We start from the raw sequence: 27,407 nt of genomic DNA on the forward strand, positions 1-27,407 counted from the left end.
ACGTACACTCATAACGTTGACAGTTTTTCCACTGACACTCTATGCTTTTGAAATCAACTTTCATTTGTGTGGTGCCGTTTTTTCGTTTGTTTCTTTTTTGTGTTTTCGCTTTCAGAGTGACTTGTGATCAAGATACATTTTGATTGAAATGTAGGTAAAATATCTGAACCCTTTTCTGAGGTGTCATGCTTGCCCCATAGATAGTTGTTTTTTTGTTTTGTTTTGTTCTGTTTTGTTTTTTGAAAGGTGAACGATTTATACGATCTGAAGAGAAACCAGATTACTTTTGTTTTGTTTTTAAATGATGCTTCTGTAGCTCTGAGCTAGCCTTCTTTTCACCTTTCCTGCTTAGTTTCACTCACAGAGCATGAGCCAAAGTCTTTCTTTTGGTTTGATACTTAAAATAGGTCTGTCCGGTTCTCTCCTCTGCAAGTAATGCTCCAACCAATGACGTCTCTGTATCAGATTTTTGAAGCTTTTACTTTTTTTAAATCCATAGGCAAGCTAATGAGACCATTAGTTGAAATGAATTAAACAGTTTATAGTCATTTAAAATTCTATTGTTATTTACAATTTCTGTTAATTATTCTTTAAATAAAAGAAACTCTTGGTCCTGTCTTCCTTGTGCATTGAATGCCTTTGCATTGAATCACTTGGTCTTACTCTGGGAACAAAGGAGACTTAACTTAGGTGTTTTTAAGAGATGTAGAGATCATTCCTAGAAGCACCTTATCCCCCCAAAAAAGAAAAGAAAAGAAGAAACATTTAAACCTTCAGGTTGTTTCTAAAATGTTGCCAAACCCATGCTGCTACTTTTAACAGAGAGAAACTTGAGTTTTAAGATTAAAATGTTCTTTTCTGACAAAGAAAAAGTACATCTATCTGCCAAGCGCATGATCGAATGAGCTTCAGATAGAACATTGGCTATAATTTGTGACTGTTTTTGGTTCAGAACAATGCTAGATCAACCTGCAAGTTTTATGGAGGTGGGGAGAAGGGGAGGGACAGGCCAGGGTAGTTGATCATGTCTGATTTCTCTGGATTTTCTGCAGGAGAAAAGGTTCTCCAGGACGACGAATTCACTTGCGACCTCTTTCGCTTCCTACAACTGCTCTGTGAGGGACACAACTCAGGTGTGTGAGACCCCAGGCTATGGGATGGTACCAAGGAATCAGAATTTTGAAATCAGTCAGCAGGCAGCCCTGAGCCTTCTTCAGTATGCTTAGTACATGCACGGTGACCTTTTGTGTATTGCATTCCTACTTGCAAAGTCCTTTGCTAGCCACTTCGCTTAATTTCCATCAGTTGTTCTGTTGAAGAAGACAGGTGGAAAAAAGAGATGCATGAGGTAGATAGCTAAAGAGAAATACAGGGCTTTATTTCTTTTATACATCTTCTCTTTAACTGGGGAATCTACTTCATTGTATTTGTATTTTCCTTTGTGGTTGATATAATTTGCTTTCTCGCAAGTTGAGATAACTAGCTCTCTCCCAGACTCTGTAGGAAGCAGGAACTGTATCTTAATTTTATCTTTGTTTCCCAGCACTGAGAACAGTACTGAGGGACAAAGGATAACTGAATACATAATTTAATTACTCTATCCCAAAGGATGGAACTCCTTCCGGTGATTCACATGCCCAGAGCTCTAGACTTAGGGATCAGGAAACAGAGTTAGCCACCTTGTAGACCAAAAATTGAATATTGATAGTCTGTGAAACACCTCGATGGGTTGGGATGCCCACGTAAAACACTCTTCTTGAACAAAGCAAGCACCATTCTTAGCCACGATGATTTTGCTGGAGACATCATTTGGTTTTGGAGTTCCTCAAATAACTCATTTTAAACTGTTGGGGAAGCTTTAGTAACATCTTTTGATCTTATGTAGATTTTCAAAATTATCTGAGAACTCAGACTGGCAATAATACGACTGTGAACATAATCATCTCGACCGTAGACTACCTCCTGAGAGTCCAGGTGCGTTGCCTTCTGTTGGGAAGAAATGGAAGGGCGGGGTAGTTGAAATGACGGGGCAGAGCTCCTAAACTGTCGTGTTGTAATGTGCTCTGATGGATGACTAGACAAAAATTTTGGAGATATTTTGTCCTTGATCATAGCCTTTCACCAAGTCCTAGGGTGAAACTGCTCCTTTTGTCTTTGCCTCTGATCCTGGCTCCTCTTTGCCTCATTATTTCCTTTCTATAAGTGGGAATCTTTCCCCCCCATAGTTTTCAGCTTGATGGCATTTCAAATTCATTTTCATTTTGCAAAGTACTTACATGCTCTGCTCCTTCTGCTACAGTTCATAGATAAATGGAGGAAGAGTATTTGAAACATTTTCAAAAGTGAGAAGGAAAGGCTTTCAAAATATCTACAATACACTTAAATTTAACAGGTGTTATTTTCAGCTATCCTGAAATGTGAATTAATTTTAAAATTCAGCTTAACACTCCACCACTTAAAAATCTTCCTGATATTGTAATAATCTTTCACACGTTAATAGACTGAATCTGAAGGCATAGGCTCCTAAGTAATGGGAGCACTATACAAATTTTATTTCCCTCATCTTATTTATAAGGCTGGCCTGATAGAGTCGTGCAAAACCTGCACATTCAAACTTTCAGTATCTCCCTGAATCTTTTGAGTGTGGAAAAGCACTGTGTGTGTGTGTGTGTGTGCATATATACATATATATTTACCTAAAGCTTCCATTTTGGAAGCAAATTACAAAAGAAATATATTGCTGAAAACATATTGGTGATGTTTAAAATCATATCTCAAAACCCAAATGTAGTCTGTGTGCTAGACGACAGTGCGTTACTCCTTTAGCCAACTAAAATTCCTTCCAATGTAAGTAATTGTTGAAAACATCCTGTTTAGAAAGGTTGATCTTGTTTATGGTTGTGTCAGTGTTTGTTTTTTTAAAATTTTTTTAAAGATTTTCTTTATTTATTTGGCAGACAGAGATCAGAAGTAGGCAGAGAGGCAGGAAGAGAGAGAGGAGGAAGCAGGCTCGCTGGATCTCAGGACCCTGAGATAGTGACCTGAGCCGAAGGCAGAGGCTTTAACCCACTGACTGAGCCACCCAGGCGCCCTGGTAGTGTCAGTGTTTTTAATAGACTAATCAGTTTCTTGAGGGGCATTTACAGGAACAAGGAACATTTGGGAGTTCTCGTGAGGAAACATTATGGGCTTTGTTGGAGAAAAAGCCCTGATGTCTGTAACCCAAAAAACATCCATGACTTGTCTAATTTTTGTGTTTATGTAGTCAACATTTAGCTTTGCTCAGTGGATGAATATATGTTGATCTTATGAATCCTTATGTCTGTGAGATTCAAGATCATCAGAGACAGTCATTTTTAAAGCTAAGTTTTCTGCTTCTTCTCTCCAACTGCTATTTCTGTCTAGGGAGGACAGGTCAGTGGTAGCTTGAGGTTGTATCTTAATCCTATCACCCCTCTTTTCCAGGAATCCATTAGCGATTTCTACTGGTATTACTCTGGGAAAGATGTTATTGATGAACAAGGACAACGGAATTTCTCCAAAGCAATTCAAGTAGCAAAGCAAGTCTTTAACACTCTCACAGAGTATATTCAGGTAAACATTTAAATATTTCTGCCTTTAATGAATAAAAATAAAAAAGGGTCAACTGGTTACCTTTGAATTTCTTTGGAATTCTTCGAAAATGCAAGATGCCTACTTTCCTACAATGGCCCACATTTCCTGTGAACATTTCGTATAGATTTTTAGTCAATGACAATTAAATACCAGGTTGAGATGTGATTTTATATGGACTGAATTTGCTTTACTGTTTGGCAGATGGAGATATTACTGATTCCTTTGAGACATGAACAAGAATGTTGACTCTCGTATATCTCTAGAGCCTGGAATATGTATTAAGCACTCAGTAAATATTAAAGAAAGGAAGGAGAAAAAAAGAAGAAGGGAAAGTGAAAGGACAGAACACTAACTTACTCTGTATTGTGTTCCAGTAAAAGCAAGGATTTTCATAGAAACTTTATATAAAAGAGAATAGTGAAACTTCATGTTAGAACACATACGTGTGTGGGTACACATACACTCACATACATATAAAATCGTATAGTAATGTATATTTCAGGTATAATTGCAATAACCATGAAGAAAGTATCTTTTTTTTTTTTTTAACATCAATTTGTTTTATATTTTCTTTAGGCTAAACTGCTAGACTTAACCTGTAGATTTTTTAAAGATTTTTTAAAGATTTTATTAAATTCTGTTTTTTTCAACATGTGAAGCTTTGGTATTTGCTAGGGGACTGTCAGCCATCTTTGTTTTCTGTCTCCGTGGCCAGTATCTCTCTGAATCAGTCAGTCAGTGTGTTTGAAGTGCCATCTGCTAGGGAGAAGACAGGAGAGATACGTTTAGTTAGTTTCATTAGACTTAAACGAATCGTGCAGCAGGAAGAGGACCTAAAGCAGGAAGTAAAAATAGCAGGTGGTCCCCCAGGGCCTAGCATAGGTGCAGGTGTTACAGGATGAACATGCATGGCCAGGGGAGGGTGATGCAGGGGAGGGTCTGCAGAAGTGGGGGGTGAGAGGGAATGACCCCTCCTCTCCTCCGGCTCCTTCTCTCCTCTCTAGTCATACCTGGGAAGGATCTCACTTTCTGTAGTCTCTCCCTGGGAGGGAAAGAGGACCCTTATCACAGCATTTCACAATGGAAAAGACACACTCGATCATTCTGAGAATTTTTCTTTAAGTCAAATAAAAGTGAAAATTTAAATCTGTTTTGGTCCGGTCACATTCCTCTTTCCTTGTCTTGACTGGCTTCTATTGCTGCTTTCGTCTTCTCAAGTGTCTTGTAAGGTATAGCCATAGCATTCTGTGTGGATTCTCTTGTTTAAGTAATAGAATTGTCCAATGACATTAGGAAGCCAGTGAATTCTATAGAAAGCTGATAAAATGGTTTCTGTATCACATATGGAACTTAAATGCCTTTCTCAGTGCACAGCGAGCATTTCCTGGTTCTTAAAATAGGTGAGATTCCTAAATTTACATAAAACTAGGAGAATCCATTAACCTCTCACTATGTGCAAAACAATTTTTTTATTGGGATATACTTGACAAAATATTGTATCAGTTTTAGATATAAACATAATGATTTGATATCTGTATATATAGCAAAATGATCACCAAACTAAGTCTAGTTAACATCTGTCACTATACATAGCTACAGTTTCTTATGAGTAGGAAATTTAGGATTTGCTCTTTCAGCTCTTGCAACTTTCAAATATGTAATACAGTGTTATTAACTGTTGTCACCATGTTGTATGTTACATTCCCTAGACTTATTTATTTTATAACTGAAAGTTTATACCTCCTGACCCCTTTGCCCATTTCATGCCCCCCCAGCTCAGAAAACTGGCAGTCTATTCTGTATGTTTATGAACTTTTTCATTTGTTTGTTTGTTTAGAGTCTACATTTAAGTGAGATCATACAGTAATTGTCTTTCTTTGTCTGACTTATTTCGCTGAGCATAATACCCTCAAGGTCCATCCATGTTACAAGTGTCAAGTTTCTTTTTTTTTTTTTTTTTCTTTTAAAGATTTTTTTATTTATTTATTTGACAGAGAGAGATCACAGTAGGCAGAGGCAGGCACAGAGAGGGGAAGGGAAGCAGGCCCCCTGCTGAGCAGAGAGCCCGATGCGGGACTCGATCCCAGGACCCTGAGATCATGATCTGAGCCGAAGGCAGCGGCTCAACCCACCGAGCCACCCAGGCGCCCTCAAGTTTCTTTTTTTATGGCTCAGTAATACTCCTATAGGTGTGTGTGTGTGTGTGTGTGTGTGTGTGTGTGTATCACGTTTTCTTCATCCATTCATCCATCAGTAGACCCTTAGGTTATTATCATATCTATAAGTAAAGCTGCAATGAACGTAGGATTGCGTGTATTTTTTTGAGTTAATGTTTTAATTTTAATTTTCTTCAGATACCTGTAATGGAATGGCTGGATCATTTGGTAGTTTCATTTTTTTTTTTAAGAACTTCCATACTGTTTTCTGCAGTGACTATAACAATTTACATTCCCAATAACAGTGCACAAGGAGTCCCTTTTCTCCACATGATTGCCAGTGCTCGTTATTTTATATATACATGTGTATGTATATGAAATATATGTAAATATTTATATATGTATATATAAAAGCATGTATATTTATAATAGCCATCCTAAAAGATATGAGGTGATATCCCGTTAGGATTTTGATTTGCATTTCCCTGATGTTGAGTGATTTTGAATATCTTTTCATGTGCCTCTTGGCCATCTGGATATCTTTTTTAGGAAAATGTTTATTCAGGTCCTCTGCTCACTTTTTAATCAGGTTTTTTTTTTTTTTTTTTTTTTTTTTTGCTGTTTAGTTGTATGAGTTCTTATATACTTCGAATATTAACTCTTTATTAGCTACATGATTTACCTGTATTTTGTCTCATTCAGTAGGTTGCCTTTTCATTTTGTTGATGGTTTCCTTTGCTGTGCAGCAGGCTTTTAGTTTGATACAGTCCTACTTGTTTGTTTCTGCTTTTGTGGCCTTTATTTTTGGTGTCAAATTAAAAAAAAAAAATTATCGCTAAGACTTACGTCAAGGAACTTACCACTGTATTTTTTTTAAAAAGCTTTATGGCTTTCAGATCTTACATTCAAGTCCTTAATACACTGTTTTGTTTTAAGATTTTATTTCTTTCTTTGACAGACAGAGATCACAAGTAGGCAGAGAGGCAGGCTGAGAGAGAGGGGGAAGCAGGCTCCCTGCTGAGCAGAGAGCCCAATGCGGGGCTCGATCCCAGGACCCTGAGATCATTACCTGAGCTGAAGGAAGAGGTTTAACCCACTGAGCCACCTAGGCGCCCCTCAAGTCTTTAATACATTTTAAGTTAATTTTTGTAGATGGTGTAACATAGGGGTCCAGTTTCATTCTTGCGTATGTGGTTTATGTTGTTTTACCAACACAGTTTATGGAAGAGACCATCCTTTCCCATTGCATGTTCTTGGTTTTTTGGTCATAAGTTGATTGACTACAGATGTGTGTATTTCCTGATTCTCTTCTGTTCTGTTGATCTGGAGGTCTGTTCTTATGCCAGTTCAATCCTGCTTTCATTACTGTAGCTTCACAGTATAGTTTGAAATCAGGGAACATGGTACCTCCAGATTTCACAGGATTGCTTTGGCTATTCAGGATCTTTTGTGGTTTTATGCAAATTTTAGGATTATTTGTTCTATTCTGTGAAAGATGCCATTGGAGTTTTGAGAGGCATTGCATTGAATCAATAGATTGCTTTGGGTCGTTTGGCCATTTCAATAATATATATTCTTTCAGTGCAGGAGTGTGGGATATCGTTGCATTTGTTTGTATCTTCTCCAGTTTCAACAGGGCCTTATAGTTATCCCTGTACAAGACTTTTACCTCCTTGATTAAATCTGTTCCTGGTATTTTAATATTTTGATGCAATTGTATGTGGGATTGCTGCCCTAATTTCTCTTTTGGATAGGTTATTATTAGTTGATAACAATACAACAGATTTCTCTATATTGATTTTGTATCCTACATCTTTTTTTTTTTTTTTTAAGATTTTATTTATTTATTTGACAGACAGAGATCACAAGTAGGCAAGGAAGGCAGGTGGCAGAGAGAGAGGAGGAAGCAGGCTCCTCGATGAGCAGGGAGCCCGATGCAGGGCTCGATCCCAGGACCCTGGAATCATGACCTGAGCCGAAGGCAGAGGCTTAACCCACTGAGCCACCCAGGCGCCCCTGTATCCTACATCTTAATTGAATTATTAATTCTCACCATTTGTCAGTGGAGTGTGTTTTAGGATTTTCTATATACAGTATCCTGTCCTCATGTAAATAAAAATAGTTTTACTTCTTTCTTTCCAATTTGTTTTTTTTTTATTTCCCTTACCTAATGGCTCTGGCTAAGACTTCCAGTACTACATTGAATAAAAATGTGGTCCCACTTGTTTGTCTTTGCTTTTGCAAAATTCACTTTTGGAAGGAGTGGGCATCCTTGACTTATTCCTGATCTTAGAGGAGAAGTTTCTGCTGAAAAAATTTGCCAGTAGTTTTATGGGAATTTCCTTGGATGTAACAAGTTGTTTTTTCTCTTGATGCTCTTAAAAGTCTCTTCTTGGCTTTAACTTTTGATATTGTAACTATTGTGTGCTTTGGTCTCTTTTGGTTCTTCTTAATGGGTTACTTTCCCCAGGCTAAGGAAGTTTTCAGCCATCTTCTCTGGAAGGAAGTTTTCTGTCACTTTATTTTCTCCTTCTGGGGCCTTTGTAATGTGAATGTTAGTTGGCTTGGTATTATCCCTGAAGTCCCTTAAGCTACCTTCACTTTTTTTCATTTTTTGCTGCTGTGACTGGGTGAGGTCTACTGCTCTGTCTTTAAATTCACGGATCTTCTCTTCAGCTCCATCTTGTCTCTACTGAACCTCCTCGCCTATGTTTTTCAGTTCAGTTGTATTTTTCAGCTCTTTGGAATTTTCTTATATTTCCTTTCTTTATTGCATTTCTCACTTTTCTTATCCATTTTTACCCTGAGTTGGGGCAGCATTTTTATGATTTCCTTTGTACTCCATATTGTTTGGTTAATATTTTTTCGCTGAGGTTTCATCTTGTTCTTTCATTTAGAACATACTCCTCTGTTTCTTCATTCTTCTTGACTTTCTGTATGGGTTTCTATGCATTAAACAAAACAGCTACCCCTCTCAGTCTGGAAGGAGTGGCCTCCTGTAGATGAGCTTTACTGGTCAGGCCTTGGCTGTGTCTCAAACCCTCATGATTGCCCAGGCAGTGTATTTTATTTTTAACGACTGACAGTAGCTGAAGGAGGCCGGGCCAGTCAGTGACCCAAAAGGGAAGAAGAGCTTAGCACCTAGATTCAGGCTGACTGGGAAAGCTAGATCCTCAGGCAGCAGCTTTTTCAAAAATGCAAATGTATACAGTCATGTGGGTTGGCAAGCCTTAACCCTGTTGGCCCCAGAACAAGACGATCTGGGGGTGTCCCATGGGCAGCAGTTATAAAGATCAGGGCTCCAGATGAGTGTGCGTGTTCCTTTCTGGGAGACAGCGGGGAGCTGTAGCAAGGCAAGGGGCGGAAGGGATGATAATGGCATCCCGCAGCCCATGTTCCTGAGAATACCTTCATGGCTCCTGGTGGTGTGCCCCACCTGAAGCTTGTCCCCGTGACACAAGCTCCGGGAGTAGCAAGGAGGCCTCTTTCATGGAAAGACAAGGAGTATGTTCCTGTCTGCCCCCCATGCAGTGCCCTGGAGTTGGTAGCCTGCCGAGAGCTGTTTCTCTGCTTGGTTGCAGTCCACTGGGACCCAGTGTAAGGGCCTATTTAGCCGGAGCGGCCCCACCTCGGTTGAATAGCCATTTTGTTGTTTATGCAGTAAAACTTAAATTGACCCTGTCCCCCCTCCAGGGGAACTTATTTAAAAGCAAGTCCGGGAAACCAACCCAGGTAACAGCCCAGATACAAGGGTGGGTCAGGCCAGGGGGAGACATCCAATCAGTGGGGCGCATACAGTCTCCTAGATACCAAGGAGTGTGGTCCCTGCCTTTTGGGCACCAGTTCTCACCAAGGTGATAGACTAGTGCAAATGTCTACTATGGGGTGAATTGTAGTTCAGTTGGCCACCTGTGTGTGGCCAGGCTCAACCACATGGCCTTCGATCTATAAAAGTTAGTCTGGGGGCGCCTGGGTGGCTCAGTGGGTTAAGCCACTGCCTTCGGCTCAGGTCATGATCTCAGGGTCCTGGGATTGAGTCCCGCATCGGGCTCTCTGCTCACCAGGGGGCCTGCTTCCTTCTCTCTCTCTCTGCCTGCCTCTCAGTATACTTGTAATTTCTCTCTGTCAAATAAATAAATAAAATCTTTAAAAAAAAAAAAAAGTTAGTCTGTGAGGCAGGGAGGCGTCGTCGTCCTCTCTGTAAGGGGCGGCCCCGACCGGTCTGTTGGACCGTGGGTCTGATTCTTGATGCTTGGCACGAAATAAAGCTTTGCTTGACCTTCGCTTTGTATCAGTCTCGCTCCTTTGACCATGGACCCATTATTGGGGGACCCGACACCAGGAACCCAAGCCACCCTGCTCCCCAGAGCCAGGTGATCCAGGGGTGCTCCCTGGCAGCATTCATGCAAACCAGGGTACCCGACAGAGAAATGAGGCGCATATGAGATCTCCCCTCAGACAGATGCTGGCGATCTGCAATTTGGCAGAAGGAGGGTGGAAAGATAAAGCTCCCTCCAAGGTCTCAGGAGGAAGGTACAATCCCCCTTTAGCTCATTAATGAGAAGCCTGCCCCTCGGGCTACAACTCTGTTGATATGCTAATAGGCCTCTTTCACAAATAGAGGGAGCTCCTGGGTCTATGCAGCTTGCTGTGCCCTGGGGGGTGTTCATTTTTAAGAACTCTGACCTCATCCTTTATAACCCTGCGGGCCTCTCAGTTTAAGCCTCCCTGGCCCCCTGAGCCAGGCGCTGTAGAGGTGTTCCCTGTTGGCAGCCACAAAAATCAGGGAAGAGTATAAGCATCTCTCGGCAAGATACCAGTTTGCAGGAGCGAGGGGGAAGGAGAGCACAAAGACTGCTGTGCCGCCTTCCTTCCCTGAGCGCAGCTCCACAGGCCCCTGGAAGTGTGTCACCCGGGAAGCCTGCGCCCAGGCAGAAGCGCCTACACAAACACACAGGCCTCTTCTCGGAGACACCGGGGTGTGTTTCTAGCTGCTCTCGGTGCGGTATGCTGCGGGCAGTGGTCGGCGAAGAGCTCCTCTCTGCTCCTTACAGCCGCATGGCAGCCGGGGTCGCAAGTCCTCCAGATGTGGGTGGAAGGTCCCCTCCCGGAGATACGGGTGCTCCTGACCACAGCAGAGGGACAGTGCGAAGACGGCAGTCCGTGGCTGGAGTGGAAACATGGTACACACCAGGGGGGGGAAAGAAGAAGAAGAAGAAATTAAAAGGACAAGAAGAAAAAAGATGGTCCCCCCCCCCCTCCCCCAACTACCACCAAACTGGCTTTCATCAAGCCCTGGGAGAGCAGGGATGAGCAAGCCCACAGACTGGAGAATAGAGATGGTGCCGCTAGTGTTAGTGAGGCCGAGGAGAAATGGGAATATGGCAGCCTCCTTCCCTGGAGAGATCCCAGTCGGCCCTTGCCCCTGGGCCCCATGTTTTGGAATGAGGAAATGAGTCTCTTTTACATGAAGTCAGGGTGCTTTATGAGGGCTGCTTCTGTGCTGGGCCCTGGGAAGGGTGAGTCTACTCAGACGTACTTTACCAGCTTTTCTTTCCTTAGTTTACCACAGCCCCATAGGTCTTGTGGGTGGGACTCCCACTGGTCTTAAAAGCCAAATGTTTTGAGGGCTCATTTCTCAGGTACTGGTATTTATAGTAGGGGTGCCCAGTGTATGGTGCAAAGCTCTTTGCTCCTCAGGGAGAAACTCTGGGGTTTGAGTTTTCTTGCAGTTGTGGGGTATCATACATGGAGTGGAGTTTATGGCAAGACTGCTCAGCCTTTCCTGCTTGCTTGCATATGCTTTCTGTCTCAGTTGGAGACAAGTAGGAAGGGGTTAGTCCACCAATTGTAGATTTTTTTGTCCCAAAGAAATTGTTCTATACATCGCTATAGATTTGTTGTCTCCATGGGAGGAGGTGAGTTCAGGACCCTCCTATGTCATCATCTTGAACTGGAACCCTAAACTTTATTCTCACTTGTCCACGTAACAGAGAACATTCTATATGAGCATCCAAGGGATAAAGTAGCTTGGCTTATTATGGCTTGTTCATTTTTTTTTTTTTAAGATTTTAAAAATCGGGGTGTCTGGGTGACTCAGCCATTAAGCGTCTATCTTTGGCTCAGGTCATGATCCCAGGGTTCTGGGATCAAGCCCCACATTGGGCTTCCTGCTCGGTTGGGAGCCTGGTTCTCCCTCTCCCACTCCCCCTGCTTGTGTTCCCTCTCTTGCTTTCTCTCTCTGTCAAATAAAAACTAAATAAATAAATCTTAAAAAAAAAAACAAATTTTTTTAAAATTTATTTATTTGAGAAAGAGAGCAGGAGCAGGGTGGGAGAAGCAGACGCCCCACTGAGCAGGGAGCCCAATGTAGGGGAATCCCTCAGACCCTGGAATCATGACCTGAGCTAAAGGCAGACACTAAACTGACTGAGCCACCCAGGCACCCCATGTCTTACACATTTTTTAACTTGTTACTCCTAGTTTATATGGCATTTTAAAAATAATTTCTGAAATATATATGTGAATAAAAATTATTTCATTTACAATTTTAGATATATAGAAAAGTTGCAAAGAAAATGTAGAGAAAGTCTCTGTGTAAGATTCACCCAGATCCCCCTAACATTTTATGTGATTATGACACATTTACCAAAAGCAAGAAATAGAATCTTCTGATCTAAATTACAGACTTTACCAGTTTTTCCACGAATGTCCTTTTTCTGTTCCAGGAACCAGTCCAAGCCACCACATTGAATTTAATGAAATATATTTCGAAGAAGCTTGTGTTAGCACCGTATTTACTGACAGTTGTTAATTCTGTGACTAAAAAGTCATCATTAGCTTCATTATTTTGGACTGCCTTTTAGATTACCATATTGCATATTGCTTTTGGTTCAAATTTTTGCTAACGATAGAGACTTACTTAAGAGGAAGATTCAAAACCAGTGAAATCAAGGTAATCATCTCTAGGATTCCACTGAAGTTTTAATAAGGCGGGAAGCACAAGAATTGCTTGGATGAGAGGACATCATATTGTCTGAATACCTCGAGTAAGACGGCAAAATAATTGGTGAGAAAAAAAGTTTTAGGTGTTATTGCCAGAAGTTCAGTCTGAAAGTAATACCAACCCACTCTCTGTAAGTCAGTGAAGATTTTACACGAGGCAGGCACTGAGGAGATGCAAGAAATAAGAATGTTCCACAGTGGGTGAGGTGTGTGCCCGATTTGGATTTGTTATCACTTCCTAGAAGTACATGGCCTACGGTTGAGCAGGTCCTAGAAAGTAGTGTAAATTCTGGATGTTTCCACTTTAGAAGGAAAAACGGGTCCGTTGGTCTCACGTCTGCCACTCTGTCACATCAGGTTGCAAAAATAACTCTTGGTCACCTAGAGTTTGCAGAAGACCTTAGTCCCTTGCCATATAATATTTTAACTTTTGTTTAAAATACTGAATACCCCATGAAGAAATTTTTTCCTGACTTGAGGAAAAGTCAAGATTATTTTCTTTGAAATGGCATTTAGTTTTATTTTATTTTTACATATTTGTTTATTGAAGTAATCTCTACATGCAAGGTGGGGCTCGAACTCACGATGCGGAGATCAAGAGTTGTGTGCTCCTCTGACTGAGCCAGCCCAGCGCCCCAGAAATGGCCTTTTAGTGTTCCCGTAGTGGCCTCTGGCACTTGGCACCCTCGCAGGTTTTTACAACGTGAAGCACCGAGAAGATGCTTGACTTGAGCCCCGGGGAAATCCTAAAGCTCCACTGCTTCGAAACCGGAGTTGTAGGAGATGGCCAGGCCAGAAGTACAGTCAAGTCCCCCTAGCCTGGTGCCTTGAATGGCCCAAATGTATCAAGCTGCAAGTTAAAATAACCTGACCTCTCCTCACCACTTTCTCTCACACTTGTTCTGTGGGCAGCTGTTGTGGTGGTGGTGGTGGTTTTTTTAAGCTTTATGGTTTTAGATTTTGCATTGAGGTCTATAATACTTTTTTTTTTTTTTAAAGTTTTTATTTATTTATTTGACAGAGAGAGAGACAGTGAGAGAGGGAACACAAGCAGGGGGAGTGGGAGAGGGAGAAGCAGGCTTCCCGCTGAGCAGGGAGCCTGATGTGGGGCTGGATCCCAGGACCCTGGAATCAAGACCTGAGCCAAAGGCAGATGCTTAACAACTGAGCCACCCAGAGGCCCTCTGTGGGCCTTTTCTTTTCTTTTTTCTTTCCTTCCTTTAAGATTTTATTTATTTATTTGACAGAGAGAGAGATCTTAAGTAGGCAGAGAGGTATGCACAGAGAGAGGGGGAAACAGGTTCCTTGCTGAGTAGAGAGCCTGATGTGGGGCTCAATCTCAGGGCCCTGAGACCATGACCTGAGCTGAAGGCAGAGGCTTCACCCACTGAGCCACCCAGGTGCCCCTTGTGGGCCATGTCTTGACCACTCTTTGAACGGGTCTTGTGCACTGGCCACTCTCAGACACTTCATCATGGGAAGAGCCCCACTCGGTCCCAGCACAGGGGTACACTAAACTCTTACGTGGAATCTCCCCTCCCCCTTGGGGCTGGACATGCCTCTGACATGAGGGTGGGCGGCCTGGTGTATGATCCACGCTTCTCTTCTGTCCACCCACAGGATTCTTTACTTCCTCCTCCTTACCCCCCTTCCCCTTAGCCCCTGGTATCCTTAGGGGTGGACTGCACCAGTGCCCGGAAGAAGCGTTGGGGATGGGAGTGGGGGTTGATGGTGGAGAAGGTCTCCTTCCTCCCAGGGCATGTGTAATTCAGGACTGCACAGCGGAGCTGGGTCTGTGGCATATTGCATTCTTTCTCTGATGAGTGGCCTTGGCCCGCCCATGCCTCTTCTCCCACCCAGACCCTGTGCATCCTGTGGCCTCTGTCCGTCCACCTTGGAATCACATCACCCTTTCAGACAGTGTCGTTGGGCAAGATTCCATAGTCTTGCAGGAGTCTGTCTGAGAAACACGTATCTTTTTTGGTTATTCGGTGCCTTTCATACTTTCTAATACCCAGCTTCAGGAGACAGATGCCAAGCACTCCGGATGGCTCTCTCGAAGGCTCCTTGCTCACTTGGTATAAAGGATTCAGTGTCTCCCCTCTTCCGTCACAGCAGGAGTGGAAGGTGGAGAAGCCGAGCACATGGGGAACTCTCCAAAGTCTCACTTTTCACTTTCATCTTCTTTATATCCTTGAAGTGGCAAGAGCTATTTGGTCTCCCCCTTTGCACATACTGAGTCTGGCACCTTGCTTTTGAAGCAGGGAGGTACTTACTGTCTTTTACCATCAGCTTTAGGACAAAAGAGAAGCTGAACACAGGACAAAGTTCCAATTCAACATCTTCTCAGTATCTTCAATGTGCTTATCTCTTCCGGTCACTTGTTCCTAGAGTAAACATGTTTTAATGTTCTCTCAAATTTATACTCCTTAAGAATCATTTGCCGAAAGGAATGAGTGAATTGGAAGTTAAGAACTGTGTTGTATGTATATTTTTTGTTTTTTAATAAAATCCCTGTCATTTATTTCCCTGGTCGATGTAGGTATGTATGCAAAATTTAGTGACTATAGTATTTTTCCTTGGAAAATAAAAATAGAAATGGTCTGCCTTCAAGCACTCTGCCTGCTACAATGTGTCCTCTCCAGTGTAACCTAAAGATCACTTCTGAAGTGTGAGCCAAGAGAGCCAAGTTAGGTTCCAATTGCCCTGGATTCTGGGTTCGTGAAGTTAATCACCAAGTAATAATCTTTTAAAATTCAGTGGTTGTAAGATTGGTAAAACAGCTGTACACTTAAGAAATCGTTGAAGAGGACTTTTCCCTTGATATGAATGCTTTGTCCAAGTTACTATTTAGCAATAAGAAGTAATTGCCTCTTATCATAAGCTTCATCTCAGATCCTACAGCAGAGAGTAATGACCAGTTGATGTGCCTTAATAACCAAAACTGTATCCAACCCTCTTCCCCTCCTTTTTTTGTTACTAAGCATACAGAAAGAACATGAAAATCCTTGAGAAACTGTCTTTAGAATTTGTTACATGTGAATGCTAAGTTGATTTTGTCCTTGCTCATTAGTGGACAGCTTATTTTGGCCATTAAGTCATTGAGAATGATTGCTATCCATCTGTTTCCGGTCCAGGGTCCTTGCACCGGGAATCAGCAGAGCTTGGCCCACAGCAGGCTGTGGGATGCGGTTGTGGGCTTTCTTCACGTATTTGCCCACATGCAGATGAAGCTGTCTCAGGTAAATCCTCCATCCTAAATGACAAAGACTGTAATCACTGGCAAATTCAACATGCTTACTTTTGTTTGAATATGATCTTTCTTGAATCACTTCTTTATACATCTTTTACTCTCTACATATTTCTTAAAGATTTTATTTATTTTAGAGAGAATGGTGTGGCAGGAGTGGGAGCAGAGGGAGAGGGAGAGAGAGATTCGCAAGCAGACTCCATGCTGAGTGCATGAGCCCAACATGGGGCTCGATCTCATGACCCTTGAGATCACGACCCAGCCGTAATCAAGATTCAGATGCTTAACCAACTGAGCCACCCCAGCACCCCTCTGTTACTCTATATTTTAAAAAGTTTTTAATTCAAGTATTTTATGCAAACTAAGAATAAGTGGGAGCCATTATTCAAATTGGAGAACAAAAGATACTAAGGAGTTGAATTTAATAGAGAAATAACACAGTGTAGTCCCCAAACATTGTACATTTTACAGTCCTTCATAGACCCATACACCTCTTAGTGATTATTGACTAGAATTTTCCTCCTCCATCCAGGTGACTGAAAAAGGATTTGTAACCTGCAAATCCCTTATTAAAGAGAAACAGTCTTCTTACTGAGTCATGAATGAGCAGCTGTTCTCAGTAGACGAGACACTTATCAACAGGACATTTAATTTTGCGGAAGTCAGAGAAAAACTTCGTAAGGATAAGCACATAAAGAACAGATTTACAGAAAAGAGTAAATAAGTCTCTTGGATGCAGTGAACTTTGATGACGGGTCCTGAGATCTGACTGCCCGTCAGGGTCTGGGTGTTTGCCCCGTGTCAGGTAGAGGAAAGACGGCAGGATTTAAGGCCAGAGCATTGGCAGTCCTGCCCAGTGTTTTCATTCACATGTCCCTGCAGTATGCCTGCACCAGCTCCCTTTCCTCCTGTGAAGTAGGGACAATTACACACACCACCCCCCACCCCCAACCCGTGGCTACAAGCAGGAGCCTATTGTTAAAGCAGGCCTTGGTGAAAGTGGTGAGGACAGGTTTTCATCAGTAATAACTGTCACAGTAGGGAAATGTACAGAGGTGAGTGGGTGTTTTAAAGGGAGAATGAGGCACCAGGCATGGGGGGTGGGGGCAGTAGAGGTAGGAAGGGAGAGATCACAAAGGGTTGGTCAGTGTAGATCTGATTAGGCCAGCTGTGTCCACAGGTTGGCAATTACTGAAGTTCTGCTCCTACCCTCATACAGAGACGGGAGAGGAGACAGGTCCCCCAGTGTCAGCAGGCACACAGGACAATTTTTTGTTTGTTTTTTTTAACAGCCTTGAGTTTCCCCAGGCAGTCCCTCTAAGGTGGGCTAAGGCCACCCTAGGGGATGCAGCCTTAAGCTGGTAGAAACGCTATCAGTATTTTGTTCAAGTCTTTGAGCCCCAGATTACACCCTGGTTGAAAAGAGGACTCAGAAGAGCCTGGCTTGAGTTTTGTCAACATCTAATTATTGGTGACTTCTACCAAATAAGGAAATAACATGATTCTTTCATCTAATCACAAGTGGCATTTTAGTGAATAAAGAAAACCAACATGAACCAAATTGATACATTTTCAAGGGAGTTCTCATTCTAGTGTAGTTCCATCATTTTATTAACACGTGATGCTACCAAGTAGTCGTTTAGTTTGTAGACCTAGCCAAGGGAACACTATTTAGAAAGTCTCATTTTTCCAGCCTCATATTTAGCAAAACCTAAATGAATAAAATGACTGCCTCGTATAATTATTTAAAAAGAAAGAAAGCATAGTTTCAAATTAAAAGAAAATTTGGTGAGTCATAATGTCATAATGTTGATGTAAGTACATTCTGTGTTTCAAGATGCGGAATCTAAGCAGTTGAGGTTCGGACACAACGTATCCTTGTAAAAGAATTTTTTTCGTGGCAAAAAAATCAAAAGCAAACACAAACAAACAAAAAACCCAGAAAATCTTAACCAGAGAAATATCAGGGTGTTGAATAAAATTGGTAAATAAGATACATTATACATTATTTGTATAGGTGTTACTTGGTTATATTTTTGTTAGATTGATGTAAATTTACATCATATCACTGTTTCGCCCATTTTTCCTGAATAAGTTAATTCTTACAAAACACATAGCATTTTTGTGTAATAAGTTAGGAAGAGGGAAAAACAAATTCAGTCTTCAAGTAAAAGAAAGACGTCCGACGTGTGGAGGTACCTGAGTTTTGCACGCTGTTGGAGAATCTGCTGCTGCTTTCATCCTTCTGTTAGACTTATTCATTGTCCTCACACATACTTAAATGAGATACAATCAGTAGTAAATACTAATTCTGAAGTATACCTCTTTGCAATAAGCTACATACTTACACTTGGCCTTTCTTTTATTTTATGATCCCAAAAAGTGTTTACGATGGGTGAAGCAGAGTACTCTTTGTGAGAATAAGTATGCCCTTCCTGCTACATAATTTTCTCATATTATCTCAAATGCAGAAATATGCTATGATTTTATATATATGATGCATTATATGTTCTATGTTAATATAACCTGTGTTAATGTTTTCAGGATTCCAGTCAAATTGAGCTCTTAAAAGAATTAATGGATCTTCAGAAGGATATGGTGGTCATGTTGCTGTCCATGTTAGAAGGTAATCTTGATTTATATTTTCAAGTACCCATTATTCTTTTATTTCAAGGATCAATAGGTGCTTGCTTGTGAAGTCTGTCTGCCACAGAGAATAAAATATCAACATTGAGATATGACAGATAACCGTGGATTTATCGCCAGCTTTATTACTGTTTTCTCCAAGTTATCTTTTTAAAAAGAGCTATCTTGCTTATCTCAGTTTATGTAGCAGTGGGATGAAACCAGTAGTAATGTTTAGGGACACTTCTTCTAAAGAATACACTCTCCAGACATAGTACATAACGATTTTATTCATTTGTTAGTCTTTGATCAGTGACTGTGATCAGGACTATGGGCATTTGAATAACTCCAGCTGTTTAAACCACTGCATTGAGCTGGCTGCACTGTGACTCTCGGGGGTTATTCACATCCTGCAGAAGGAGGAGACAGAGGCCATCGGCCGCACAGCAGCCGCTGGTGGCAGTCTCGTGCTCCCGCCAGGTGCCTCCCTCAGCACTCATCTCTGTCTTTTCTCTTTCCAACTTGTCTTTCTCTGCTACTGCATTTCTCTTCTATATCACGCGGTAATAATAAGCACGGTGGCCAAGAGCTGGGGTTCAAATCCCCAGTTCCCTACTTCCTAGCGACTAGTGCAACCCTTGCACTAGTTCCTTCTCCACTCCCTCCCCTGTGAAATGGAGGTGATGACAGAGGGAATGTGAGAAGTCTGTGATACCACGTGAACAGGACCAAAGCCATTAAAAACCGTTTGTTTTTGTTGCCTATTCTTCTTTCTTGAATCCCTGCTAATTTTTCCTCTGGTTCTTAGTCTGTTGTGCTTTGCATAACTGCAGGAGGCATACGGTGTGCTAGAACTTCAAAGACGCAGAAACCTTAGGTGGTAGTTATTATATAGCCTCTGAGTGCAGGACGCTTTACCATGACGTCACATCAAATTTTAGTCTGGACGGCAGTAATGACAAGCAGAATAACAGTAGATGCAGCAGTGATTGCTCCCGTGACAACATAAATTCACCCACTATCACATATCAGCTCATCTAATCCTCATGCCAGGGTGACGAGTTTGATAGTATCATTATTGTTATTTAGCACATGAGGAAACTGAGGCACCGACATCTGCCCAGTTGCTCAGCCAGTAGATGGCGGAGCCTGGATTCAAATCCAACAGTGCGGCTCCCAAACCCACGCTCATAACCACGGTGTTTACTGCAGCACGAGGGGACGCCAGCAGACCTCACCACATGTCTTTGTTCTGTTTCTGTCTTGATGTTACACTGCACATTCTGTTCGAGGAATAAGAGCGTTCTGTGACTCTATAATTTAGGATACTATCTAATTTTCTCAAGCTTATCAGTGATCTCCCATTTTCTGACAATAAATATTCTGGACCATGAAGAAACGTAGGGAGAGGGCTTTACATTTTAAACCAGAAAGAGCATATAATTTGCTTTCAGAGGATCTGTTTGAAGTCCTGGCACTCGCCCCCACTAATCTTGTCGCAACAGGCACATTGATTAGCCTTGCTAAACTTCACTTTCCTCAATAGTAAAATCAGAATTAATGAAAAAGTACCTGCCTTACAGACCTATGAACATTAAATAGGGTATTGTCTTCAAGTAGAGATTTTTCAATCTTTTTTTTTTTTCTTAAGATTTTATTTATTTATTTGACAGAGAGAGACAGTGCGAGAGGGAACACAAGCAGGGGGAGTGGGAGAGGGAGAAGCAGGCTTCCCGCTGAGCAGAGAGCCCAGTGTGGGCTTTGATCCCAGGACCCTGGGATCATGACCTGAGCCAAAGGCAGTGCGCCACCCATGCACTCCCTCAGTGATTTTTCAATCTTCAAAAGCTGTCCAGATGCTCATCTTTATTATTAACATGAAACTGGACTTCAGTTTCTAGCTTTAGGATATAAATGTTTTCCCCATTTTCTCTATTCAAGAACATGTTGCTTTCTTGATCGATTTGAAGGAGAAAAAAAAACAGCTTTTGTTCAAATATTGCTGTATTCCTGTTAGTCTAACTACTTTGCAAATACGGTTTTGCATATGTTTATGTAATCCCTCCTTTAAACTAGAGTTTGCAAATCACTATCCCTTTTTTCCTGAGACTTCATGCAGTGGAAGATAAACAAGGAGCCATCCTTGATTCACCTGTCATGTAAGATTTATATTGTCCTTTTTTTCTGTAGACAATGATTTTAACAAAAATGTTGCCTTTGAACACATGCAATTCTTGCCCACCAGGAAATGTTGTCAATGGAACCATCGGCAAGCAGATGGTCGACATGCTCGTGGAATCTTCCAACAACGTGGAGATGATTCTCAAGTTTTTTGACATGTTCTTAAAACTAAAGGATTTGACATCTTCTGACACATTTAAGGAATATGATCCCGACGGCAAGGGAGTCATTTCCAAGAGGGACTTCCATAAAGCGATGGAGAGCCATAAGCACTACACACAGTCCGAAACCGAGTTTCTTTTGTCCTGCGCGGAGACCGACGAAAACGAGACCCTCGACTATGAAGAGTTCGTCAAACGGTTCCACGAGCCTGCGAAGGACATCGGCTTCAACGTCGCCGTTCTCCTGACCAACCTGTCTGAACACATGCCCAACGACACCCGGCTGCAGACCTTCCTGGAGCTGGCCGAGAGCGTGCTGAACTACTTCCAGCCCTTCCTGGGCCGCATCGAGATCATGGGAAGCGCCAAGCGCATCGAGCGGGTCTATTTCGAAATCAGTGAGTCCAGCCGCACGCAGTGGGAGAAGCCCCAGGTCAAGGAGTCCAAACGGCAGTTCATATTCGATGTGGTCAACGAAGGGGGAGAGAAGGAGAAGATGGAGCTCTTCGTCAACTTCTGCGAGGACACCATCTTCGAGATGCAGCTGGCGGCGCAGATCTCAGAGTCGGATCTGAATGAGAGGTCGGCGAACAAGGACGAGAGTGAGAAGGAGAAGCCGGAAGAACAGGGGCCCAGGATGGGCTTCTTTTCCATCCTGACGGTCACGTCGGCCCTGCTGGCTCTTAGGCACAATGTCTTGACTCTCATGCGAATGCTCAGCCTGAAGAGCCTGAAGAAACAGATGAAGAAGGTGAAGAAAATGACCGTGAAGGACATGGTCACAGCCGCCTTTTCGTCCTACTGGAGCGTCTTCATGAGCCTCCTGCACTTCGTGGCCAGCGTTTCCAGAGGCTTCTTCCGCATCGTCTGCAGCCTGCTGCTGGGGGGCAGCCTGGTAGAAGGAGCGAAGAAGATTAGGGTGGCGGAGCTCTTAGCTAACATGCCGGACCCCACCCAGGACGAGGTGAGGGGGGACGGCGAGGAGGGGGACAGGAAGCCCATGGAGGCCGCCCTGCCCTCAGAAGACCTCACAGACCTGAAGGAACTGACGGAGGAAAGCGACCTCCTTTCGGACATATTCGGCTTGGATCTGAAGAGAGAAGGAGGACAGTACAAACTCATTCCTCATAACCCGAACGCTGGCCTCAGTGACCTCATGAGCAACCCGGTCCCCATCCCCGACGTGCAAGAAAAATTCCAGGTAATGGGCTCTAAGTCACCGTAGCCCTCTGGCTGTCAGTTGGGTGTGAAAAATGAACCCTACACCCGTTCTCCAGCTGGCGCCAGAGCCTCTTACATGTGTGCCTTGACCTTCCAAAGGGAAGCGCTTGGCAACGCTGGCCTTGTTAAGAGTCTTTACAAATTACTGAAGTATCTTAAACTGTTGAGGTGTAAGCTCAAGTTCCCACCCTGACGACAGCCGTCAGCAGAGGGATCATCCCATCCACACGTATCTTACGAGTCCTTACCATGTGCCTAATGCCCCTGGGTGTCACAGTGCATCCAAGGAAACAGAAGATGTGACCATGGCTTTCAGACCGCCTTAGAGAGTTTGTTAGAAAGATATCGCTGACACTCATGAAAAAACTGGGAAACCAGTAAGTGTGCGACAGCGTAGACAGACTGTAGGGTCACAAACGTTGAGAAAGCAGAGACATCACTCTGGTTGGGAGTAGTTCGGTAAAACTTAACGGGTGAGGAATGTTTGAGTAGGGGATGAGTTGAGGAAGGTACTTCTGACGGACGGAAAGAAAGAGGGGGGAGCCCAGCAGGTCTGTCCTCACTGCTGGCAGGGAGGGCCAAGTGCGGAGGAAGCTGAGGATTCAGACCAGCAGAGAGAAGGGCTTGTGTGGGAAGCGGGTCTCTTCTGAGGGTTATGATCTGGCTCTTGGCCACAGGGTTCTCTCAACTCCTGCAGAGGTGACATGTGATCCTGGTTTTCTTTCTTCTCCCCCTTGGCTCATTCAAGGAACAGAAGGTGAAAGAGGAAGAAAAGGAGGAAAAAGAAGAAAACAAATCTGAACCCGAAAAGGCCGAGTATGTGTCGTTTCTGTATACTTCCCTTTGTTTTAGTCAGTCTCTGTTGCTCGCTCTCCCTCCCCTCTGAGGCCATGCTGGTCAGTCTCCTGCTCCACGACAAAATCCGCCATCCCAGAGGAGAGGCTCTGTGGCCAGGGGGTGGGGGAGGACCCCTCGGCTGCCACACTATCTCTTCCTCCTTGTTCCATGAGGATTCTGTTTGTGGACGACTCCGGGGATTGTCCTTTATAAGCTTATAAGCTGGGGAGGAGACAAATGTTCTGAACACCGTTGCATGCAGTTCTTGCAGTGACGTCCCTCAGAGCGTGGCCCCAGAGCCACAAGCATAAAAATGGCCTGGTGAATTTGTTAAAACAAAGATGCATCCCTGGACCCCACTGCAGAGATTCCTAATACGGCAGGTCTGGTGCAGGAGGACCCAGAAATCTTCAGTCTCCCCTCCCACATTCCTGGTGCTACAGAGCAATAAAAACGGATCACTTCCTCATAACCCTGGCTTTCTGTTAACCATTGAAACCTACCTACATCTTTCCCTCAGTTCAGATTGTTTCATGTGCATACTTTTACAAATCAGCGAAGCCAAATTTTAAGCGCCCATAAGAGCTATTGTGCTCTCATAGCACTTGTATTTTTCCCTTCATTGTTATTTTCTTTGGCTATTCTTTTTTTTTTTTTTTTAAAGATTTTATTTATTTATTTGTCAGAGAGAGAGCGCGAGAGCGAGCACAGGCAGACAGAGTGGAAGGCAGAGTCAGAGGGAGAAGCAGGCTCCCTGCGGAGCAAGGAGCCCGATGTGGGACTCGATCCCAGGACGCTGGGATCATGACCTGAGCCGAAGGCAGCTGCTTAACCAACTGAGCCACCCAGGCGTCCCCTTTGGCTATTCTTTATAGTCGGCTCTATTTATAGATCCTTCTTGGTTGTAAAAATGGCCACGTTAATGACTTTTAGTGAAATGAAACAGCATGACCGTCATTTCAGGGATAAATCTTCCATGTTAAAAAGGATGTTAGATTGACCTAATACAAGTTAAGTATGAGTTATGTATATGCGACTACCCATAAAAATACCTTCATGAAGGACTGTGGTATTTTGCACCCGGAAGGGGTGTAGGTGTCAAATTTCAGTGCTTCTAACTCTATGATTGTCTGCAAAATGAATATCTTGACATGCTTTATACATGTGAACAGCCAAATGCATATGCCTCTGATTTTAAGTCCTAACGGCTGGTCAGTGTTAAAACATTAAAATCGTAATTTAAAAAGAAGGTTATTTGAAAGTCATAGCAAAAAAAAATGTCATTGATACTCTTTTTACCTAAATGTTTTTATTGCACAGCTGGAAGGTTATGCATATGGCTATAAAGACACTTCAAGCCTATAAAATATCCTTTAGATTTGAACTTCACAGGATTGTTGATTTACGGGGGATGGGCAAAGGCAGGAAATCCTAGCCCTCATTCTAAAATTCTGAATATCATAGTGGACTAGAAGAGGAACCTGTTTTCAACAGTGATACTTTGATTTAAATACTTACTCATTTGTATAATTTGGCAAACTTGTTACCTCTTTAGTTTCTGGTTGGCTTATATTTCATTCATTTGTGTTTGTAGGGGAGAAGATGGAGAAAAAGAAGAAAAAACCAAAGAAGAGAAGGGTAAACAGAAGTTGAGGCAGCTCCACACACACAGATATGGAGAGCCAGAAGTTCCTGAGTCAGCGTTCTGGAAGAAAATCATAGCATATCAACAGAAACTTCTAGTAAGATGTTTTAGAGTGAATATTTTTATTGGTAGGTTGTGAGACCATAATAATTCAGGCACAGCAAATATTCGTTGATCTTTCCTTGGGTGGCAATAGGGGACCCAGTCAGTCCTACAAGTATGTTTTATTTGCTCACCTGAGTGTGTTCATATTTTATAATAAATGCCTACGGTCTGCTGCTCCATCACCAAACCATAAGCTGCACACATGTCCACATTACCTGAGACCGTCTGATATAGTGATGGCCAGCAGAGGGCAACCAACGTCTTCCCACAAAGACTTTAGGGCAGGTTAATAAATATACTCTGTGGGCCCTTATGTGAGGGTCTGCGGTGCATGAAAGCAAAACACGACTGTAAGGGTACAACTAGATTCATATTGCTATTCCAGAACTGGGTTCATCAGGTTTTCCTAGAACATCACCTTTTTATTAAAATCCCAGTTACAAAAACATTATAGTAGTGAGCCAGCTTCCTCCTGATAATAAGGCCTATTCAAATTTACTCTTTAAATAGAAATGAGGAAAGAAGGGAATGAAAAAAGAGAGGACATTTATGTAGTGTCCTATATATTTTGCAGAAATGCTCCCCAAATAAAATGCATATTCATATTTGAAAATCCAAGAAAGGAGGTATAGTTCTCTGTTCATATTCATACAAGATGGAATTCATAAAAATTTTCGCTGAAAGGCCTTTTAATATAATAATATATACAGTTTTTTAAATATAATTATATATACAGTTTTTTAAGGCAGGAAAATGTTGGGAGATGAATGTGCAGAATAAACCTAGAGGAGGGGCTAACCAACAATGTCAGACCTAGAAACCAAGGCCAACATTCTTCGCAATAACACCATTTGAAAGTCAAAATCATATTTAATGTTTTACAGCCTTTGCAAAATCAAAAAGGGACAGGAACACAGTATATTCTAGCTCTTCACATATAAGGAAGTGGATTGTCCTCAGTAATTATATATTCTACCTCCTTTTATGTAAATAAATATTACACATTATTACATCATTTATGCAAACATATTTTAATGAATAGTTTCAACTATGTCTTCTTAAGTTATTTTTTATTTTCCCTATATCAATTAGTACAAAGTATCCCAAATGTAAACATTTTGTAGATACCTCTGGATAATCACAGATTTTCAGTGTTGTGATAGTTGCCATGGTGACAGGGGCAGCATAGATGGTAGGGCAGGAGGTTGAAAGGGCTCACTGACAACCCTCCACAGCCCCAGTGGGTTCCTGAAGACTGCATTTAACCACAGGCACACAGAGCCAGTCAGTGAGGTCTTCTTATGTCATCTGCCTCCGGGTCACGTGTTCTCTGTTTTCCTGCTTCTCTTTCCAATATGACTTTCTCTCCCCACCATTTTGCCTACACAAGACTAATCACAGCCACATTAGACCACCAGGCCCCATCCTTCAGGTCTTTGTGACCTGCCAGCTCAGATAACCAAGGCTACAGCCTCTGTGACCCAGTTCCAGCCTTCTGCAAGGAGAACCAATGTGACTAGTCTGTGGTGGGCTGCCTTAGTCTGTAAGCCATGGCAGTAAAGGTAGGGTCCTGGGTGGGAGATGACACCAGCCAAATGGGGTGTGTACATGGAGACTGATAATGGGGTACATTGTCATCTTGATAGGACCTGTCATGCGAAAGCCCCTGGCATATCCTCTTGGATGCCTCGTTGACATCTCCCACTTGATAGTAAAACAGAGACTTGATATCTCCCCATCGCCTTTTTCCTTAAACCTACTTCTCCTCTGGGTGTTTTTTCCAGTCGCTAAATGGCACCAACCATGTAATGAGTTGCTCTGACCCCAAATCCAGAAGTTACTATATCTGAGTCCTCTCTTTCTTGCCTCCCTCAAATCCAATCCAGCAGGAACTCTTCCCAGTTCTGTCTTCCAGGTATAGCCAGGGTCTGCTCCGTTCTTCCATCTGTACAGCTCCCCCTAGACCAGACCACCACCACCAGCATCATCCCCTCCTGCGCTCCCTTGGTAGCTCTGATTAGTCCCCTTGCTTCCACTCGCATCCTGTCTCCCACACAGCAACTGGAATAATCTTTCCAAATTATAATCTGGTCATATCAAGCCCTCTTCAGATCCCCTGATAGCTTGCCTGCCATCCCACCCAGAATAAAGTAATCATTCCAGTTATAATAACAAGATTAATAACTAACTTTCCCTCCATGAACTTATCCTCAGAGCAGACTTTCTGAGGAAGCTTCTGTTGTTATTGCCACTTTACAGATGATAGAAGGGATGCTGTCAGAGTGCTTAAGCGCTGATCTGCATTTGCAGCGAGCGAGTGTGCAGTGTGGCTCCAGAGGTCATAAACCAACCCACTGCATGGGAAGGAACATTACAAACTTTACCAGAAGCCTATAAGCCTATGTCCACCTCACCTCTCTGACCTCATTTGATCCTAGTCCCTCTTCTCTTTCACTGTCCCCAACAACACATTCACTCTGAACTCAGAACCTTCCTCCTCCCAACCCATGTGCTCTCTCTCATACACTCTCTCCCCATTCGCTTACTTTTCTTGCTTTCCCATGGTATTCAGGACTGTGCTCAAATGTCATTTCCTAAAATAAGCC

The 27,407-nt window shown here is 42.7% G+C and overlaps 1 protein-coding gene across 3 annotated transcripts in view; it reads left to right on the forward strand.

The window, feature by feature from the left end:
- Positions 1 to 27,407, forward strand: part of RYR2 (ryanodine receptor 2) — a 751,000-nt gene that overhangs the window by 685,922 nt on the left and 37,671 nt on the right. For all 3 annotated transcript variants that reach the window (XM_059170336.1, XM_059170337.1, XM_059170338.1), the window contains 8 exons: positions 1,053 to 1,133; positions 1,886 to 1,974; positions 3,466 to 3,594; positions 15,914 to 16,018; positions 18,571 to 18,652; positions 20,897 to 22,194; positions 22,963 to 23,030; positions 24,646 to 24,793. In XM_059170336.1, the coding sequence (XP_059026319.1) occupies positions 1,053 to 1,133; positions 1,886 to 1,974; positions 3,466 to 3,594; positions 15,914 to 16,018; positions 18,571 to 18,652; positions 20,897 to 22,194; positions 22,963 to 23,030; positions 24,646 to 24,793 (2,000 nt within the window). The remainder of the gene's footprint in view (positions 1 to 1,052; positions 1,134 to 1,885; positions 1,975 to 3,465; positions 3,595 to 15,913; positions 16,019 to 18,570; positions 18,653 to 20,896; positions 22,195 to 22,962; positions 23,031 to 24,645; positions 24,794 to 27,407) is intronic.

Source organism: Mustela lutreola, chromosome 4 (assembly GCF_030435805.1).
Source record: "Mustela lutreola isolate mMusLut2 chromosome 4, mMusLut2.pri, whole genome shotgun sequence".
In the NCBI taxonomy this organism is placed as follows: Eukaryota; Metazoa; Chordata; class Mammalia; order Carnivora; family Mustelidae; genus Mustela; species Mustela lutreola.